Source organism: Choloepus didactylus, chromosome 9 (assembly GCF_015220235.1).
Source record: "Choloepus didactylus isolate mChoDid1 chromosome 9, mChoDid1.pri, whole genome shotgun sequence".
In the NCBI taxonomy this organism is placed as follows: Eukaryota; Metazoa; Chordata; class Mammalia; order Pilosa; family Megalonychidae; genus Choloepus; species Choloepus didactylus.
In genome coordinates this window covers 39,891,256-39,911,203 of record NC_051315.1, presented here as the reverse complement: position 1 = coordinate 39,911,203, position 19,948 = coordinate 39,891,256, and the positions used below count along the sequence as shown (strand labels likewise).

General features: G+C 38.3%; 1 protein-coding gene across 1 annotated transcript in view; it reads left to right on the top strand.

The window, feature by feature from the left end:
• Positions 1-19,948, top strand: part of NEB (nebulin) — a 243,548-nt gene that overhangs the window by 37,896 nt on the left and 185,704 nt on the right. The window contains 11 exon segments of the mRNA XM_037849798.1: positions 6,386-6,490; positions 7,027-7,134; positions 7,215-7,328; positions 9,782-9,979; positions 11,336-11,443; positions 13,114-13,212; positions 14,049-14,153; positions 14,245-14,352; positions 16,968-17,279; positions 17,386-17,592; positions 19,715-19,819. Of these exon segments, the coding sequence (XP_037705726.1) occupies positions 6,386-6,490; positions 7,027-7,134; positions 7,215-7,328; positions 9,782-9,979; positions 11,336-11,443; positions 13,114-13,212; positions 14,049-14,153; positions 14,245-14,352; positions 16,968-17,279; positions 17,386-17,592; positions 19,715-19,819 (1,569 nt within the window).

Here is a 19,948-nt window from a genome sequence, read left to right as displayed (position 1 = left end):
TACAATTTGTCCACCTATAAAATGTGCTTTAGTGACACAAATTAGCACATATGCCATTGTAGTCAGGGATTGTATGAGTATAATCTGGACATCCCATTGGGTCATATGCAACATTTCTTACCATGTTAATATTTTGAGCACCAAGAAAGAACAGCTAAACACAAATGATACTGACCTTGCTGAATTTAGTCACATATAGAGGATTACTGTATTGTGCATGCCCATTCATGCATGCTGTTTTTCTTGGTCTCAGTAAGCAATGTACTCTGTCTTGGAGGTGCTTATTGCACATCTTTCCAATGGGCTCTATATGGAGGTGCTTATCGAACAGCTCTCCTTCAAGCAAAAGCTTGTGGATTTTGCTCTTAGCTCCAAAATTCAACAGCCCCATTCCTTCCTTACATTCCCTTCCTTCCAGCCAACTTCACCTTTTAAAAGTTTTAAAATAAAGTCCTCTATTCACTGTTTTTTTTCATTAAGCAATGACATGTTTTTAACCTTGCTAGTGATTTATTTAGAATTACTGGTGTTTGTTAGTTGTCTGAACTACAGAGTTTCATGGGTTTCAGGTTGTCACACACTCAAAGTACAGCCTAGGACTGATGATCAGACAATGGGCTTCCACAGTTACACTGTGATAGTATTGACAAAATGTCAACCAAAAGCACGGTCATTCCATAGTGCCCTGAAAGAAGGAGCGTGTCCAGGCACTGTGTGGTTCCTCAACTGGATTAAGTATCTCTCTGGACCAGTTTTCAAAAAGGGTATTAATGATCTAGCTATATACTCCTTCCAACATAAATTCAAGGAAGTTTGAACCATGGCTCTCTGGTAACCTCTTCTTTTTTTCAGATGAATTACAAAGCAAAACATGAAAGTGAGAAGTTCAAGTGCAACGTACCAGCAGATGCTCCCCAGTTTATCCAACACAGAGTCAATGCCTATAACCTGAGTGATGTAAGTACCAAAGCTGTAGAAGCCCATGCTTTGTGTCCTTGAAAAGAGACAACATTACAGGTCATTAAAAAGACTGGATTAGGAGTTGTCCAAATCAATAATGACTTAGATTGTTACCAGAACATAAGTGGCACATTTATGGCCCAAGTGAACTCATTCTTACTTAGTTATCTAATATCACCTTCCAGTCTTTGGGCTGTCAGATACCTTCTATCAATTACACCTTTGTTAGTCCCTAGATTTTACAAGGTATCTCCTATGTGAATGTCATAGTCTGCCTTCTCTAGATGATTGTTTTTTTAGCTTATCCTTTATGCATCATGATAGCAGGGTCTTTAGAAAGTACACAGAACTTTAGAAAGAGCACAGTATGCTTATTTTTGGTAGAGAAGAAGTTGGATGATAGAGAGATCAATAGTTACTTTTCCATTGGGTAAATATAGAATTTTCAGGTGAAATAATTCCAAATATGCAGAATTCCTCTTTCAAATTTCTTTATTCAATTAATTGGTAATAGAAGTTGTTCTTAAACTCATTTGCTGAAATTTTCCTGTGCAGAATGTTTACAAGCACGACTGGGAGAAGAGCAAAGCTAAGAAGTTTGACATTAAGGTGGACGCCATCCCCCTGCTGGCCGCCAAGGCCAACAGCAGGAACGCCAGCGACGTGAGTGTGGCCAGGGGCCGGGGGCAGGGGTGGCGGGACGGCTCCTGGAGATGGGGCCTGGCACGGGGCTGTCTCTGCAGGTCTTGTACAAGAAAGACTATGTGAAGAGCAGAGGGAAAATGATTGGCGCCCTGAGCATTGAAGACGATCCCAAGATGTTGCACTCTCTGAAGACGGCCAGAAACCAGAGTGATGTGAGTGTCTCAGTAAATCAGGCTTGTTTTCAGATGTGGCTGCACCTGCTGTTTAATATATCCCTGGAAGGAGTGTCAGCCTAACTGAAATCTCAAATTGTGGGTGAAAAATGGAACATGATGCCTTTGTAGTTAAGGAAGATTAACTTCCTCGTTCTTATTGAGGTTTCTATACTTTGGAACTCCAGTGAATGTTGTAAGCATGTCCTTAATCTTCTCAATAACCTCTGTTTTATTAAGGCAAAAAATGTACTCACAATATTATTTTCTGTATTATTTTTCTTAGAAACAGGTTCAATATTTCAGTGTATATAAATATATGTACATTTTCATGTATGTATTTAATCACTCAATGTGAGGTAGTTTGCTAAAATACATAGAGAAAGGTAAAACTCAAGAGGTGATAAAATTAGGCTAAGTAGGAAAATTTAGAAGAAGTTTAATGCCAAAAGCACAGAATTAATTTCAAATATATATATATATATATTTTAAATTCAGTTTTATTGAAATATATTCACATACCATGCAATCATCCATGGTATGCAATCAACTGTTCACAGTACGATCATATAGTTATGCGTTCATCACTACAATCTATTTCTGAACATTTTCCTTACATCAGAAAGAATTTCAGATTTTTTTAAAAATATAGCAATTTAAAGGCCTTAAAAACTCATAAAAAAGAAACAAAATGCATAGCAAAGAGACCTTTTCTAAGTCAAAGAAAAAGAACAAAACAAGGAAAATAGTCCCCATCACAGCATATAATTAACAAATGTTTCTGTCTCTAAGTATAATTTTGAATTTCTATATGGGAAAGTGAAAAGAGAATGAAGAAATGTATGATACGTACAGTAAAACAGAGATAAATCATCTTTTTTGTGTCCCGTTGTTACAGGTTGAAGATATTTGATAATAACAAAAGCCTCTTCCAGGAGTGTTGTTAAATGTGTTTTCATCAAAGGCTGAACTGAATACTTTTCTAAGACTGTGCCTATCATCTATGCCTTATATCTCCTATTTCATTTTCTAGTAACCATGAAAAAAAATTACTTTCCTTAAAATGTGTCCACATGGAAACAATTATTTTAAGACAAAAACTCCTTTAGACAGTGTCATTGGTATGCTATAACTTAATCAGTCTGAGAAATTTTAGGACCAGTAACAAACTTTTTTACCATTAATAGCAGACTAGATTATAGAAAACATGAGCCCTGATGATATTCGTTCTGCTTTTAAATTTTGTGGAAAACACTGAAGAAATGCAAAATGTGACCTTTTGGTTAAAGCATAGAATGACATGAAAAGTTTTGTCCCATGCAGTGCATTAGTCTTTTACTTCTTTCCTTAATTTCTTTTTCCTTGGACAGAGACTATACAGGGAAAACTATGAGAAGACAAAAGCAAAGAGCATGAATTACTGTGAGACCCCGAGATATCAGCTTGATACTCTGCTGAAGAACTTCAGCGAGGTTTGGATGGGCATCATTTCTCCTGGGGTTTGAGGTTACTTTTGGGGGTTGATATATGACTGTCAAACTGAGCTACATGTGTTTCTGTTTCAGGCTAAATATAAAGACTCATATGTAAAGAATGTTTTGGGACATTATGTGGGCAGCTTTGAAGACCCGTATCAAACACACTGCATGAAAGTTGCGGCTCAAAACAGTGACGTAAGTTTGGAGACAATTGTTCATGCCTCACAGTGACATTGCTTGGGAACATTGACAGTGGTGATCTATTTTTGTTCCTTCTCATTATAGAAAAGTTACAAAGCAGAATACGAGGAAGATAAAGGGAAATGCTACTTCCCTCAGACAATAACACAAGAATATGAAGCAATCAAGAAGCTAGACAAGTGTAAAGATGTAAGTCAGCTGACCTGAATTCTTGGAATGGGTTTGGGATTCTTGTGACATCTAGTGGTTTAGCAGGAGTTTTAATGTTAGATCCAGTGGTCAGAAGTAGTTATTAAATTTTGCATTTTGTTTTTTTGGGTAGAATTCAGGAACTCACCATTATTTCAAAGAAGGCTTTGTTTCAGAATTTACTCCAAAGTTAAATATATTTCCATTAGGTTATATAATCATAGATTACAGAGGAAAAGGAGGACATGAGGTTTGTAAGAGATAGGTGTTCCTTAATTCAATAAATTGGAGTCTAGCATGTACTGGGCACTGTCCTTGGTGCTGGGAAACAACTGGGACCAAGGCAGATGTGGTTACCTGTCCTGGAGTGCACATTGCAGTGAGAGAGACAGACAGTTCACAGAGGGAGAACAAAACCAGGAAAGATGTCATGCAATGATAAGGTGGTGATACAGAATTAAAAGATGATGACGTGAAAGAGTGACTGCATGGGTATTTACAAGCAGAACAGGAAGGTCTAAGGTAGGAATGGTCCAGCCATGCCAATCAGGGGAAGAGCTGCAGAAAGCACAGCCCAAGGAGGCAACAGCCTGGTGCAGTCAAGAAATTGAAAGGATGAGGCAACTGAATCATGCTGGGGAGGAGGAGAGTAGTAGGAGGTGAAGTATAGGAGATAACAGAGGAAGTGGATCATGTAGGACCTGTAGCCAAGGTACAGTTTAGAGTAAATATTAATGCACTGGAGACCCAGAATAGGGCTCAATCAGAGAAAAGATTTATCTGGTTGGAGCATGGCAGCAGGGAGACCAGTTTAGGGGCATCTTCAGGAAACAAGGAAAGGATAATGGGGAAGGAAGTGAGAATTTATGAATGAAATTTTCAGGAACAAAACAAATTTTCTGTATTTGGCTGGAAGCTTTTTTTTATATTAGTGTGTACATGAACAAAAATATAAAGATGTGTTATGAAATTTCATTAAGGAGCATCTTCTTTTCTAGCATACCTACAGAGTTCACCCAGATAAGACCAAATTCACGGCCGTCACTGACTCTCCCATACTGTTGCAAGCTCAGCTCAACACCAAACATCTTAGTGATGTAAGTGCCCTGATTTATCCAAGGGTGGCTAACCCAGAATGGTTTGCTTCTTTAAAATGTCAGCATTTAAAAGCTCAACTCTTCATGCTTTCATACCGTCCCAATATTTTTGTATTTCAACAAAATACAAATGAAGCTGTTAGATTGAATTGTAGCCTCATGAAAATGGGGTTAGATAATAAAAGTCGCTAATATTTCTTCAATGAGTCAATGATTTTTGTTAGTGACTTGTAATTAGTCACTAATTATTAGTGACCTTCTTACTCATTAAAATGTCACGAAAAATATTCATTAAAACTTCATGCCAACTTCAGTAAAGGACAACAACAAAAGCATCCACTTGGGTAGGTTAAGGACAGCATTTGTCATTCTAAGTTTTGCTAAAAAAGACTTTAAGTGAAGGGAGCAAAGAAATGAGAAAGATAATGATAAGAAAACTAATGTAAGATGATGATACAGAATCAAGTAGGATGATGTGGGAGAGGTGAGTGAAGGGCACTTTTCACTGGAGTGTCAAGAAAGGCCAAGGCAGGAACAGTCCAGCCAGGCCAGCCAGAGGGGAGCAGCAGGGCTGCTCAGACGTCCACGTGCATGTGGCTCTCATGGGATGCCTGCTAAAATGCAGGTTCTAATTCAGTTTGTCTGGGGTGGGACCCAGTATTCTGGCATTCTAATAACCTCCCAGGTGATGCCAACATTACTGGTCCATGGACCACACGTTATGTAGGAAAGTGCCCACACAGCTAAATCCTGAAGCGTGACACACCCTTCTCAGAATAGGAAAGTGAATACATACAGTTTGACCTCCTATAAAGCATGCTTTAGTGACACAAGACAGTGCCTATGTCATTGTAGAGGGGGATTGTGTCAGTATAACCCAGAAGTCCCATTGGTTCATATCCAGCTTTTCCTAGCATGTTAATATTTTGTGTGCCAAGAGTGAACAGCTAAATATAAATGACACTGATCTAGTTCAACTGAGCTGCTCAGAGAAATATCGTAGTGTATGTGGTGCCTATTCATCACATGCTCTTTTTCTTGGCCTGAGTAAACCAATGGCTCTGTCTTGGAGGTGCTTATTGTACAGCTCTCTGCAGGCTTGTGGATTTTGCCCTTAGCTCTAAAATTCAACAGACCCATTCCTTCCTTACATTCTCTTCCTTCCAGCCAACTTCACCTTTTACAGGTTTTAAAGTAAAGTCCTCTATTTAGTATTTTTTTTTTCATTAAGCAATTATGTATCTTTTTAACCTTGCTGGTGATTTATTTAGAACTGCTATTGTTCGTTAGTTCTTTGAAGGCATGACGATGGGATACCTACAAAAATCTGTAATCGAAGTACAGCCTAGGACTGTCAGTTAGACAATGGGCTTCCACAGTTACACTGTGACTGTGCTGATAAAATGAGAACCCAAAGCACAGTCATTCCATAGTCCCTGAAAGAGGGAGTGAGTCCAGGCACTCTGTGGTACCTCGATTGGATTACGTATCTCTTTGGGCCCTCTTAAAAATTGTATTGATGACCTAGCTATATACCCTGCCCAACATAAATACAAGGAAGTTTGAACCATGAACCATGTTGATATCCTCTCATGTTTTTCAGCTGAATTACAAAGCAAAACATGAAAGTGAGAAGTTCAAGTGCAACGTACCAGCAGATGCTCCCCAGTTTATCCAACATAGAGTCAATGCCTATAACCTGAGTGACGTAAGTACCAAAGCCATAGAAGCCCATGCTGTGTGTCCTTGGAAAGGGGCAATGGTGTAGGTCATTAAAAAGACTGGATTAGGAGTTGTCCAAATAAGTAACCACTTAGATTACCAGAGCATAAGTGGCACATTTATGGCCCAAATGAACTCATTCTTATTTATCAGATATCATCTTCCACAGTCTTTGGGCTGTCAGATACCTTCTCTCAATTACCCCTTTGATAATACCTGGATTTTTACAAAATATCTCCTATGTAAATGTCATAGTCTGTCTTCTCCGGATGGTTGTTCTTTTAGATTATCCTTTTTGCATCAGGATAGTAGGGTCTTTAGAAAGCTCAGAGAACATTAGAAAAAGCATAGTATGCTTATTTTTGGTAGTCGGATGATAGAGAAATCAATAGTTACTTTTCCATTTGGTAAATGCAGTATTTTCAGGTGAAATAATTCCAAATATGCAAACTTCCTCTTTCAAAAATATTTATTCGATTAATCAGTAATAGAAGTTTTATTCACTGAAATTTTCCTGTGCAGAATGTTTACAAGCACGACTGGGAGAAGAGCAAAGCTAAGAAGTTTGACATTAAGGTGGACGCCATCCCCCTGCTGGCCGCCAAGGCCAACAGCAGGAACGCCAGCGACGTGAGTGTGGCCAGGGGCCCGGGGCAGGGGTGGCGGGACGGCTCCTGGAGATGGGGCCTGGCACGGGGCTGTCTCTGCAGGTCTTGTACAAGAAAGACTATGAGAAGAGCAGAGGGAAAATGATTGGCGCCCTGAGCATTGAAGACGATCCCAAGATGTTGCACTCTCTGAAGACGGCCAGAAACCAGAGTGATGTGAGTGTCTCAATAGATCTGCCTTGTTTTGGGTGGCCTCCCTGTTAACATGGCCAAGGGTAGTAAAATGTAAAAGAATTTCATATCCATGGCTCTCTCTTTCTCAAGTTCACATCAAGAAACTGCTTGAAAGCATTTTAAAAGTAGAAATGATTCCCCAGATGCCTGCACCTCTCAATTTTGGGGGAGAAATAACTGAATTGTACTTGATGTCCATTTTACTTTGGAAATGTGTGTTAACATTAAAGAGAATGTGCATCTTGCTTCTCAAAATCGTTAGAAAACGTCACTTGATAGCCATATGTCACTCTCACATAACATTCCAGCTAAATGCTGTATTTTCTTCTCACTGAAAAATAACTTTTAAATGATTATTTTTAAACTGTCTTTCCTTTGGAAGAAAATTGAGTCATAAACAAAAATTTCATTATAGGTATCTTTACTCTTTGTTGACCTTATTAATTACTAGTGGTGACCTAGGTCAAAGAGCAATGCTCCATTACTTATAGACCCTTTTGAGAACCTTGTAAAGGACTGAACCATCTATCTAGAAAAATGAATTTTTTTATGCCTTTTGCCAGCAATTTCAGGGACTCCATGGATTCTCTAAGGCCTGCCTATGGACTATCCATTATCTGCAGGTTAAAATTCTTACTATAGGTAGTAAATATGTATTATTGCAATTTATAATATATATTACGTTTTTACAATGTTGAGATAATCCCTGAAGAGTGGTAAGAATGCTCAACATAGTTTGCAAACTGTCAGTTTTCATGATGAAAGAGTATATGTGTCATTTAATTTTTAACCATGTGCTCATTTAATGATCTATACATAGCTTCTTTGACTTATCTTGCAATTACTTTGTAGTCACTTGGCACTTTATCCTATTCAATAATTTTCTCTAATAGCCTCACACCTGATTAGGTCAGTACATAGTACTCATACTATCTTGTTCACTATTGCCTATCCCTTCTCATCTCCTGAAGGCTGTAGCTCCCCAAGGAGGTGGGCAGCACCTGTATCTTTGATTTTTCATCCTCTTGAAATACCCATTAGAGTTCTAAGCACAAATAAGTATTCAGAAAATGTCGATAATTGATTGATGCTGATGACCAAAAGAAATAGTCAGTGAGTCATTCTCACATAATCTACAGGCTACATGCGAAGCTTCGGTCACAGAACATGCAAAACTTTAAAAGAAATGAAAGCCATTTGAATCTTTGTCAACATTTTATATATACTGATATGTGTGAGCTGATATGAGCATGAACAAAAGGGTCAGAATGATTTAGTCAGAAACACCCCCACACCAGCTGCCATTGTTTTCTTGCTTTATCAGTTTATTGCTAATAAAGACAACCTTTTTTTTTAATATTCTTGCATACCCTGAGAAAGCATCTATATTTTATTTTCAAAAACCAAAGCTAGATTTTACAGTTAAGCGATAAGTTTGTTCAGTGACTAAGCCTGAAATTTGCATTCCCTAAGAAAGCTAAAAGATCTATTCATTTGCAAAAGGAAGATTTAAAATGCACATCTACGCTTGCTGGCTTATTGCTTATGATCCTGAGGAGATGGTATGGGTTTAGAATGCTTCTAAAGGCAGAGGGTCAAACGTTTTCACTCTTTTAAGGTAAACTGGTGAGTGGACATGATGAGGCTGGGACTTTGGATTAATTGGCACCGTCTCTAACCATTCCAGAAAACCATCCAATGAAGGTGCTGCCTGGACATATGGTTTATGAGAACTCTGTACATAAGGGCGGAGGTTACGTTAGTGTTTGTTTCATAAACTTTTCTCCTTTGAGGTTTTATAACTACGACAATCTGAAGCTTCTTTTACACTGTTACCAAAATTAAATTTGATATAAACAAATCTCAGGGATTCTCAGTGAGGCTTACCTACTGTCAAACGTGTTACAATCATTTGGAAAAATCAGGAACTGTCCATTTAAATATGACTCTAGAAAAGCCAAGAAGCTAATTCTACAGCCTTACTTATAGTCATTTTTATAAAATCAGAGTATAAAATGATTGTCATGTAATTTTTGTTAATTAAAATGCTTTTTTTAATCAGAAACTCTTTAAAGGCTGAATTATATTAATAGAAATAATAATCATTAGTGGTCCTTGAGAAACCCTGCCTTAAAAAATATAACCCCTGGCTTCAGTGTGCTGTGGCCCATTCCTGATGTCTGCTGTGGACTCTGACTGTTTCTCTTTGAGCTAAAAGAGATTTGGGAAGATCTGTACTTGTATAATTTGGGGGAGGGTTGGGGAAGGGTGTTGTCAGTGATGTGTAATATATGAACAAATTTTAGTGCAAAATAACTACTCAGATTTTTGAATCGGTTTCTCTAACTGGTATTTATTGTTTATAAGAGATCTCTCTGCTTTTCTAGAAATCCACTGAGGATTTCTGGTAATAAATACTGATTTCCCTTTCACAGCGTGAATACCGTAAAGACTATGAAAAGTCAAAAACTATCTACACAGCACCTCTGGATATGCTTCAAGTCACTCAAGCTAAGAAATCTCAGGCAATTGCCAGTGACGTGGATTATAGACACTACTTACACGATTACCGCTACCCACCTGACAGTGTCAACGTGGACCTTGCCAAGAAGGCTTATGCACTGCAGAGTGATGTGAGTGCCACATTTTCTCTATCCTCTTCTTAAGATGGAGCCTAAAAATGGTTTCCAAATTGAGTGATGATTTTGACACTTCCCAGTGTCTTCCATATGAAGCAGGTATGCAATAGGAAAATTTTCCCTTGTGTTTCCAGAAGAGCACGCCCTTCAGAGTTAGGGGAATCTGGGTCCAGCATGTGTTCTCTTGTTTTCCCTTGGGAAAGTTATCAACCTTGCTGAGTCTTAGATTCTGCCTCTGTAAAATTAGATAAGACAAAAGAATTGTTTTGAGGATAAAATACATGTGAAATATTTAGTGCAGTATCTGGCTGTAGTGAGTTCTCAATAAATATTCACTTTTATTACTATCACCATTATCATAATTGTCATTTTCAGTAGTCTCAATAACTTCATACATAAATTGCTATCTTGTCTGAAGATAAGATATATCATTATAAATCAATTTTATAATAGCTCTTTTTCTTTCTGCAGATCAAAACTTCTTTCACCCAATTAAATTTTTGAGCTACACGATTGAACACTTTATCCTAACAATTCTATTTTATGCATTACTGTCTTATTTGTTGTTTGTTGAATTTCGCTGTTTCTTCTTCCAAAAATAGAGTGTAAGCATCTCATGGGCAGCAACCAAATGCTTTCTTGATTCTTTTCATCAATTATATCAACAGTTCTCCAACTAAAAAACCCACACTAAAGAACAGCAATTTGAATTTTGAATCTCAAGTATAAGTTTTGGATCCTAGCTATGGCCAGAAAACAGGAGTTGCTCATTATTTAGTAGAACCAATTCCAAATACTAACTGCTCCCCTTTAAGCAAATTCATGGTACAACTGTTGTAAAGCACATTATTAGCCAATGCAAAAACACCCTTAAGTTGATCATTACTCATGCAAGTCAATGTGTGTGAACCCTTAGTTACAAATAACTACTATCAAGTCTTATGTAGTCAGAAGATGATCCAAGATTAGCACCTTCAATGGGCCCTTCAGTCCTAATTTAACCTTAGAAATATAATATTTAAAGTTCCAATGAGCAAACATCTCACATTTGATTATAAATGTATTTATTATTTGAAATACAGCTTTGAACTTAGCATTTTCCAGATTAATTAGAATCCCACATTCAGCTGGAAATAAGGATGAAATAAAATATATGCCAAATAAAAGAAAAGCAAAAACCTAAGGGCTGTAAAAATCTTTCCTCAAGAAAATGTTTAAAATAATCTTAATGTTTAGGATAATGAATCTGGTCAGAAATCTTAAAAACATCACTTTGGGAAAAATGTTAGTGATTTTGCTTGATAAGGGTAGTACTGAGCGATGAAGTATAACCTTTCTTTGGTGTTTTAGGTTGAATACAAAGCTGACTACAATAGCTGGATGAAAGGTTGTGGCTGGGTACCTTTTGGGTCCTTAGAAATGGAAAAGGCAAAAAGAGCGTCAGACATCCTTAACGAGGTAAAGCCATGGGATGTGTCATACAGAGATGTATGGATGTGTTTTGTTAAATCCTCCAATTCCTGGGAAGTGCCTTCCTTACTGCTTTGTTTGCTAGTAATTGTTGATGAGGAAAGAAACTGACCACAAGCATGAATTATCCAAGTAGGTAAACATCTCCCTGCACATCACCAACATCATTTACATTAACCAGTCATGACAGAAATATTTTAACAGCTTAATTGAGTATAACTTATATACCACAAAATTCATCTACTGAAAGTATACAGTTTGAGTTTTAAAAAATTTATACAGTTGTCTAAAACACATCCTTGTTTTAGAACACTGCTAGCACCCAAATAGTTGCCTCAAAAACTTCCTGCTCCCAGGCAAACACTGATCTGCTTTTTGTCTCTATTATTTTGTCTTTTCTAGAAGCTTCTTTCACTTAGCACAATGTATTTGGGTTCATCCATGTTTCTGTGTGTGTCTGTAATTCATTCCTTTTATTGCTGAGTAGTATTTAATTGTATGGATATACCACATTTTGGTTATCCCTTCACCAGTTGATGGACATGTGGATTGTTTCCAATTTTTGGCAATTATACTAATGCAGATAGTATAGAAATCCTTTTTGAAGTATTATATCCTGTGCCAGATTCTTGATGACTTGGAAGTAGAATTTAAATTATTAGTCAGTCTAGGAAAAAACAGTGATGCTCTTGAGACTATTGAAACAGCTGGGTAGTTTGCCCCTTCTCTGTCAATAGCTGAGAATTCTCCCTGCTGTCAGGAGACTACATTATCTGGGAGGTTAGACTACATAAAGGACAGAGAAAGTGAGGGTCATCTTTCACACTCAAGTTATGTTGTGGTTTTATGCTTTCTTTTGTATCTTTTGGTGAAACTGTTTTGTCTGCTTAGAGATCTTTCAAAGAAACTTCTTCTGGGTTGGTGGTTTTCAGAAGATTGAAGTTGAAAGAGAGATGTTACTAGATACACAAAAGTAGGCTGTTTAACATGCACAAGGGAGAGGACTGAGAGAATAAACAAAGCATATGGGAACAAGGGTGGCTGAAGTTGTCTCTCCTAATTGGGCCACCTTCCCAGTGGCCCTTTCTTGCACCTCTCCAGCACTTTAGCAATAACCTGTCTACTAACCACACTCTAAGGCTTGCGAAGCAGAAGCCCCCTCTCTTATTTATAACCCCTAGCCGTTGCCCTACTTCTTCATTCCCCCTCCCTCAACCAGAGAGCTTCTGTACTGTAGTTGCTGATGGAGTGTCAGGGAAAATTACATCCCTGAGAACTTGTTACTGCATAGAAAAGACTCTCCAAATCTCCTTGCTTACTTTCCAGTTAATCCTTTAGAATTTGCTGGGATGTTTCTGGGTTCTGCTTAGCCGAGAGTGACTTCTTTCACATTGTAAACAAGAAATTAAGCGAGTAGTTTGTCTGATTCCTGAGAATGGTTGGTGTGTGCTGCCCCAAACAATCCAAAATTAAACTGATTCTTAAACATTCGCTTTTGCTTTGTATATGTTTCTATCAAGCCAACCGAGACTGTACTTTTACATTTTAAAGTCAGGACAAATCCCCTTGTCCCTCCAAAATAAATTTCAAGGAATTTTGATTTAGTAGCCTTCGCTGAATAGTATGATTGTGTTTCCTCTTTTTAATTTGCCATACAGAAAAAATATCGCCAGCATCCAGACACTCTCAAGTTTACCTCGATCGAAGATGCTCCTATTATAGTACAGTCTAAAATTAACCAGGCCCAGAGGAGTGATGTAAGTGTTAATCCTACCTATATTTTAATAAATGCTAACAAAGCAACTGTTCACCCATACAAATATGTTTTTATTTCAAATGTCTGATAACCTACAGTTGTTAGGAGGTATAAACAGCTTCAATTGCATAAGCAACTGGACAGTTCCCCCAGATTTCCATTATTAAAGCACACCTAGTTTTACTGGAGAATTATGTGCAAGAGCACAGCACGGTGAATATTGTGCTGACTGTCCTTTCAGCCATTTAACAATGCCTTCTAAGGAAAAGGTAAGAAGGCCTATGCTAAATAACAAGAAAAACGGTAAGCCTATCTCTAGGAGAGACCACAAAGAATGAATATGGGCACTACATCCTAAACACGAGTTATAGGTTAAGTCAGAGCTGAAACAGAAAAACACACATAGTCAAAACTACCCCTGAGGTCCCTTTAATCATACACAGAGTATAGTATAGGTGGTTGGTATATTTCCCCCCCGATTAGCCTTTCCTATGCTCAGGAAAGTGTCTGCAGGTTGACATTTTCACAGCATTACCTTCCCTTGGCTAATTTCCAGGAAGGGCTCCTATCCAAGTCCATGGGCTCCCAGTGCATATGCAGGGACTTTTGTAAAGGCAGAACCAGAACTAGGACTGGACCCCGTGAGTTGCACAGGAAAACTTGAAGGCCTGTAGACATTTGCAGATGAATATGGGGATGGCACAGAGAGTGTCTTTCATAAAAAAGCATCCTGTTCAAAATGATCTGAAATTATGTCTGGGCCATTAAATGATTTGCTTTGCTTTGTTTGTATATTTGTTTATGGTTGTTTTTGTTTGTTTGTTTTTCCTCTTTCAGATCGTTTACAAAGCCAAAGGAGAGGAAAGACTGCACAAATACAACCTGCCGGCTGACTTGCCCCAGATCCTTCAGGCTAAAGTTAATGCTTACAATATCAGTGAGGTGTGTGTTTGGACAGTCGCTGACGGGTGTGTGTTAACAAGCCTTTTCGGATGTGGCCCCGAGTCATGTTCAACTGATATTTTTCTTTCAGAATATGTATAAAGCAGACTTGAAAGACTTGAGCAGGAAGGGATATGACCTGAGAACCGATGCAATCCCAATCAAAGCTGCCAAAGCTGCCCGGCAGGCAGCGAGTGACGTAAGTTCAGCCGATGGCCACACTGCGGAGGCTGGAATACGTGGGTGGCGTGGACTTGCTGTCTAACACATCACCAGAAAGCTGCCACGTCTACCATCCCCAACTGGAAGCAAGTCTGGTTGAAAACTAGGAAGAAAATTCCCTAAACAAATCTGGATGATTTCAATTGTCTTCTCTTCCAGTGTTCTGATTCTTTCTTCTGCCAATTCCAATCTGCTGTTGAGCCTCTCTAGGGAATTTTTCACTTCTGTCACTGTGGTCTTCAGCTGTTTGGTTCCTTTTCATAATTTCCATCTCCCCATTGCTCTTCTCTTTGTGTTCATCTATCGTTTTCCTGATTTCCTTTAGTTCTTTGTCCAAATTTGCCTTTAGCTCTTTGAGCATATTTAGGACTATTTTTCTGAAGTCATTGTCTAGAATGTCCCAGGTCTCATCCTCCTCACTGATTGTTTCTAATGCTCTAATCTTCTCCTTTGCCTGGGACATCACTTCCTGTTTCTTTGTTTGTTTTGTAATCTTTTGTTGAAACCTGGACATTTTGATATTTTAATGTGTTATTGCTGGAATTTGGACTCCCAGGTGTCTGTTTCTTAGGCTTGTAGCAATCTAGTATTATGGTAGAGCTTTCTTTGAATGCCAGGTACTATCAACAACAACAACAACAACAAAACCACAAGGAAAAAAAGAAAACATCTTCCCCAGTCTTTACAGATTGACCTTTGTGAGTGCTGTCCTTTAGAACTTACCCATACAATGAGTTTAGACAACAGCTCAAGGCCAAAGCATAAGGGCCTCCCAGATTCTTTCTGCACATGTGTCTTGTCTTGGGACATCTTGTCTTAGGAACCACCACCCCACCCCCCAACTTACATGTCTACCAAAATCTACTTTTCCCTAAGAAACAGTTTCTTCATGGTCCCAGACACTTTTTACCCAAAAGCCAGCAATCTTGCCCCAGGCAGCCACTGCTTGACTGCTGGTAGTAGGGCTCTGTGAGTTGCCTTCTACACACAGGGAAAGTTCTTGGCTAGCAAGCCCAGGAGGAGTGTCCTGGTTCAGTCCCTCCAGCTACCGGCAGACAGATTGAGCCAGACCTACATGCTCCCAATATGTGCTCATGGATTGCTCTCCTCCTTCAGAACTGGGCAAGGGACCTGCACTGGGAGTGGAGGCCAGCTCTGCACCAAACTGGGAGGAGTTGGGGTAGGGGCCCACCAGGGCACCCTGAGATCCTACGGCTTTTAAGTTGCCTTTTTCTTGATTTGCCGCTCACCCTATTACTGCAATCCTTTAACTGTTTTTGGGAGCTTCAAGAAAGATGTTTCTGCCAGTTCTTACTGGTTGTTGAAAGCTTTTGTAGGGGGATGGAGCCTTGAAGCATCTTGTTCCACCTTCTTGATCCGGGTGGGCTCCCAAAACAGATCTGAATTTTCTTAGGGGAAAGGACTTGTATAGCCTCTTACTGGGAAGTTCTAGTTGAGAACTCTAAGTTTAAATTCTCATCTAAATTTCTGCACAAATTCACATTATTTCCCTTGTGGAAATAAAGAAGTTATTTACTGTTTAAATCCTAAAAGCTTCCTGTTGATAAAATTTAACTCAAAACTTTCTTGATTTATATGATCTCCCTCTTTCCCTTACCTCTCTCTTTTTACTTCATTGCTTCTACAGACTGATGCATTGGCCTCAAGTTTCACAGCCCCAAATGGTCATTAGGTGCCATTAAAGTGAAGAATTTTATTTCTTATCCTGTCTTACTTTAACCATATGTGAACTGAAGTCACTTTGCTCTTTGAGATGTAAATTAATTTGGCTTAAGCCCCCACCTGTTGTCCTGTAGGAAGTGTAATACCCTTCTCCAAGATTTCTGCAAATACCCTGAGGTTTTCGTTCTGCAGATTCCCTCAGGCTCCTGCTTTGCACATGCTGGTCTCTCTAGCTCACCTGCTTTTTCTTTCCCTGAAGCTTTCTCTTTCTGCTTTGCACATCCCAGAGATGGAACCCAGCCCTTCCCTTTTGATTTCCTTCCAAATCCCAAAAGCAACTTTACTGACCGTTTGAAATGAGGAAGTGGTTTAAATTGCCTTAAGTCCATAATTTCTCCCTGTCCCCCTTTCTCTGTGAGTGCTATTCACCAGGCTTGTTACACACATCTACCCTCTTCTCAACACATGCACAATCCTTCCCTGACAGCTCTGCTTCTATGTTTCAACGGTTGCTCTACAGGTCTCCCTAAGGAAGCTTCAATTCCCCTCACTTTATTATTCAGAGCCAATTAGATTATCATTAAAATTCTCTACTATCAAATAGCCAGCACTTGGGGTTTCCCTTCATTAGCAACACAATATAATTCATAGAGATTTTGAAATGTCTATCTTTTCCTCTTTTTCTGGCAGTGTCTAAGTGAAAAGTAACAAAATAGAAATTTCTCTTATCATTGATATGAATTACAATAACATTACCACCCCTAAAGTATATACAATTGAATATCTGATTGTTTGGTTATTTGAGTAGAGTAATTTCTGGGATACTCATCTGCCTCAAATCATGGCCTCATTGTTCAGTAAAATCTTCATAACTACATTTTAAAATATGCCCACATTTATTTTCAATAGGTTCAGTACAAGAAAGGTTATGAAAAAGCCAAAGGGAAAATGATTGGCTTCCTAAGTCTCCAAGATGATCCTAAACTGGTTCACTATATGAATGTGGCCAAACTACAATCGGACCGGGAGTATAAAAAAGACTATGAGAAGACAAAGACCAAACACAGCACACCTCACGATATGGTCAATGTAGTGGCAGCTAAGAAAGCTCAGGATGTTGTCAGCAATGTCAACTATAAGCATCCTCTCCATCATTACACCTACCTGCCTGATGCCATGGACCTGGAGTTGTCGAAAAACATGATGCGCATTCAGAGCGATGTAAGTGACCTTTACTCCTCAAGGGAGTCCCCCTTTAAGCTCCTCCACTGCCGTAAAAGAAGCCACTGCCTGGGGCACTTGCTCCTCTTTTCTCTCTTTGCCCTAGAATGCCTACAAGGAAGACTATAACACCTGGATGAAAGGTATTGGTTGGATACCTATTGGCAGTCTTGATGCCGAAAAAGTTAGAAAGGCTGGTGATGCCCTCAATGAAAAGAAATACAGGCAACATCCAGACACCCTGAAATTTACCAGCATCGTGGACTCCCCAGTGATGGTCCAGGCAAAACAGAACACGAAGCAGATCAGTGATGTGAGTATACCAAAGGAGAGGGGATGGAGGATGTGGGTGATGCCTTCTGAAAAAAAATATCAGCTCAACATTTTTATTCTTCTGAGCCATATCTTTTCATTTAAAAAATTATTATGTATTTAATTTTAAAATAAAAATTATCATTACTCTTAGTTTAGGCACTAACACTTTCCTTTTCTTCTATTTTGCTTTTTACTTTCCATTTTAAAACTTTTTCCTTTTTAACTACCTTCAAAGTACCGTGTTATTAGATAAGTTTGACACATTGTAAAAAGCTCTACCCCAGTACTATACTGGCACACACAGGCACACACACAAACAAAATTAAAGCCTAGATCCCAACCACTTTATTATGTAAATTCATCCTGTACTATTCGACAATAAGTTGTTCATATTTTTCTTTTCATAAAAAAAATTAATACAAGGAAATAATGGTTCTGTTTATAATACACAGGAGTATATATTTTTGCTCCTCAGAATTCATCACATACTTATCACAGAGACTTTTTAAACTTAAATCTTGGTGGCAATCAGTATATCGTTTATCTGTCCATGAGCAATGCATGTGTGCTCTGGCTAAAGTCAGATCTAAAGGAAAGTTTGACGTAGAGCAGAGTTAGAGAGACATTCATTCATTGAAAGTATATCTTTGAGCACCTACCAGAGAGCCAGGCGATCCAGACATTGTATTATGAGCTGATGGTAAAAAGATGAAAGAGACAAGGATTAGTGGAGGGATCGTATGTAAACAGAACATTGCCATACAGAAAGATGAATGTGCGGGAGAGACGTGTGCTGGGAAAGTACAAGGGAAGGTGATTGCCTACCAGTGTTTCCCTGATAACCAAGGGAAGTGTAGCATTCCTGGTAAAAGGAATTGTGTCGTGAAGGTCAAGAAGGAATGAATAGAAGGACAGTGAAAGCTGTAGGATTGTAATAGGATCAGTGTAGGTCTTGTATGCTAATTTATGGAGTCTGGGTGTTATGGAATAGATAATGGAGTAGGCAATAGGAGGTACTGAAAGTTTTTAATCCATGTAATCACATAGCAGTTTGTGTTTTAAAAGATAACTCTGGCAAAAAAGTGCAGAGGCTGAAATGGAGAGACAAGAGGTGGGGAGATTAATTATAATTAATTAAATATTAACTTAATATTAAATTAAATATAATTAAAAATATAAGCCTTTCTTCGACTTAAATTATGGCAGTAGCAGTGGGAGAGAAGGAGTGTTTAGAAGGTAGAAATGATGGATTTGATGAGTGCTTAGATACTGGTCCTAAAGGCAGTGAGGAATTAAAGATAACTCGTAGGTTCCTAGAAGAAATTATTTAGTATTTGAGGGTTAATCTAGCCATTTCCAGACCTTATTTATGCTACATATACACTGATCTATGTGTGATATTCCACACAGATATGTCCAGGAAAGGGAGTTTATCTGATAACTGATAGTCAAGAAATTGAGAATCTACTTGTGTTACAGGTTCTGTTTTAATTTTAGATACTATGCAATTCATTTCTTTTCCATTACCAAGAGGAGGGTACAATAAGATTTCTACATCATATACTTTGATATCTTTCAATGAAAAGTGTATGTAATTCTTTGAAATGGCAAAATTGGATCTATTCAAAATGGCCACCCTTTTGAGTGCACAGGATTCATGTAAAAGGGTTTTTATATCATGAGGAAATCATTATATGATTTTACAGATAAAATTATAATTGGGAAGTTTTTAGCAGAAGTGAAAGACTTAATTCTATTTAATCTCTAGGGGAGAAAACTCTTAACTCCACTGAGAGAGTATGAATTTATTTGGCTTTGGTAAATTCAGTTGTTCATATTTTAATTTACTTTCCACTCGTCTCTGGGAGCCAAAGAATTTAATTTTCTTCAGGATTTTTTCCTGTATAAATTGTAATACACAGAGCTTGGGTCTTCCTAAAGATAGCAAGATGCTTGGATTTTTGTTTTTTTTTTTTTAAATAGGAAGATATCTTCGATGATTTTTAACAATAGAGATAGTGAAGGCTTGTGCTAGGAATAACTCCTTTAAGAATGCAATTAATAGATTTTCTTTCAGTACTACCTGTAATGCATTTTACTTTTTTGATTGTGTGTTGCAGATCTTATACAAAGCTAAAGGAGAAGATGTGAAACACAAATACACTTTGAGTCCTGATCACCCTCAGTTTCTCCAGGCCAGGTGCAACGCTTACAATATCAGTGATGTAAGTTGGTCTTTGGTGGAGTGCAAAACGCAAACCTCACCATAATATAATAGAATCTTAGAGTAGGACGAGGCCTTGGCAGTTTTTTAGATAAATTTCCCACATAGACCCTGGTGGAGCATATCCATG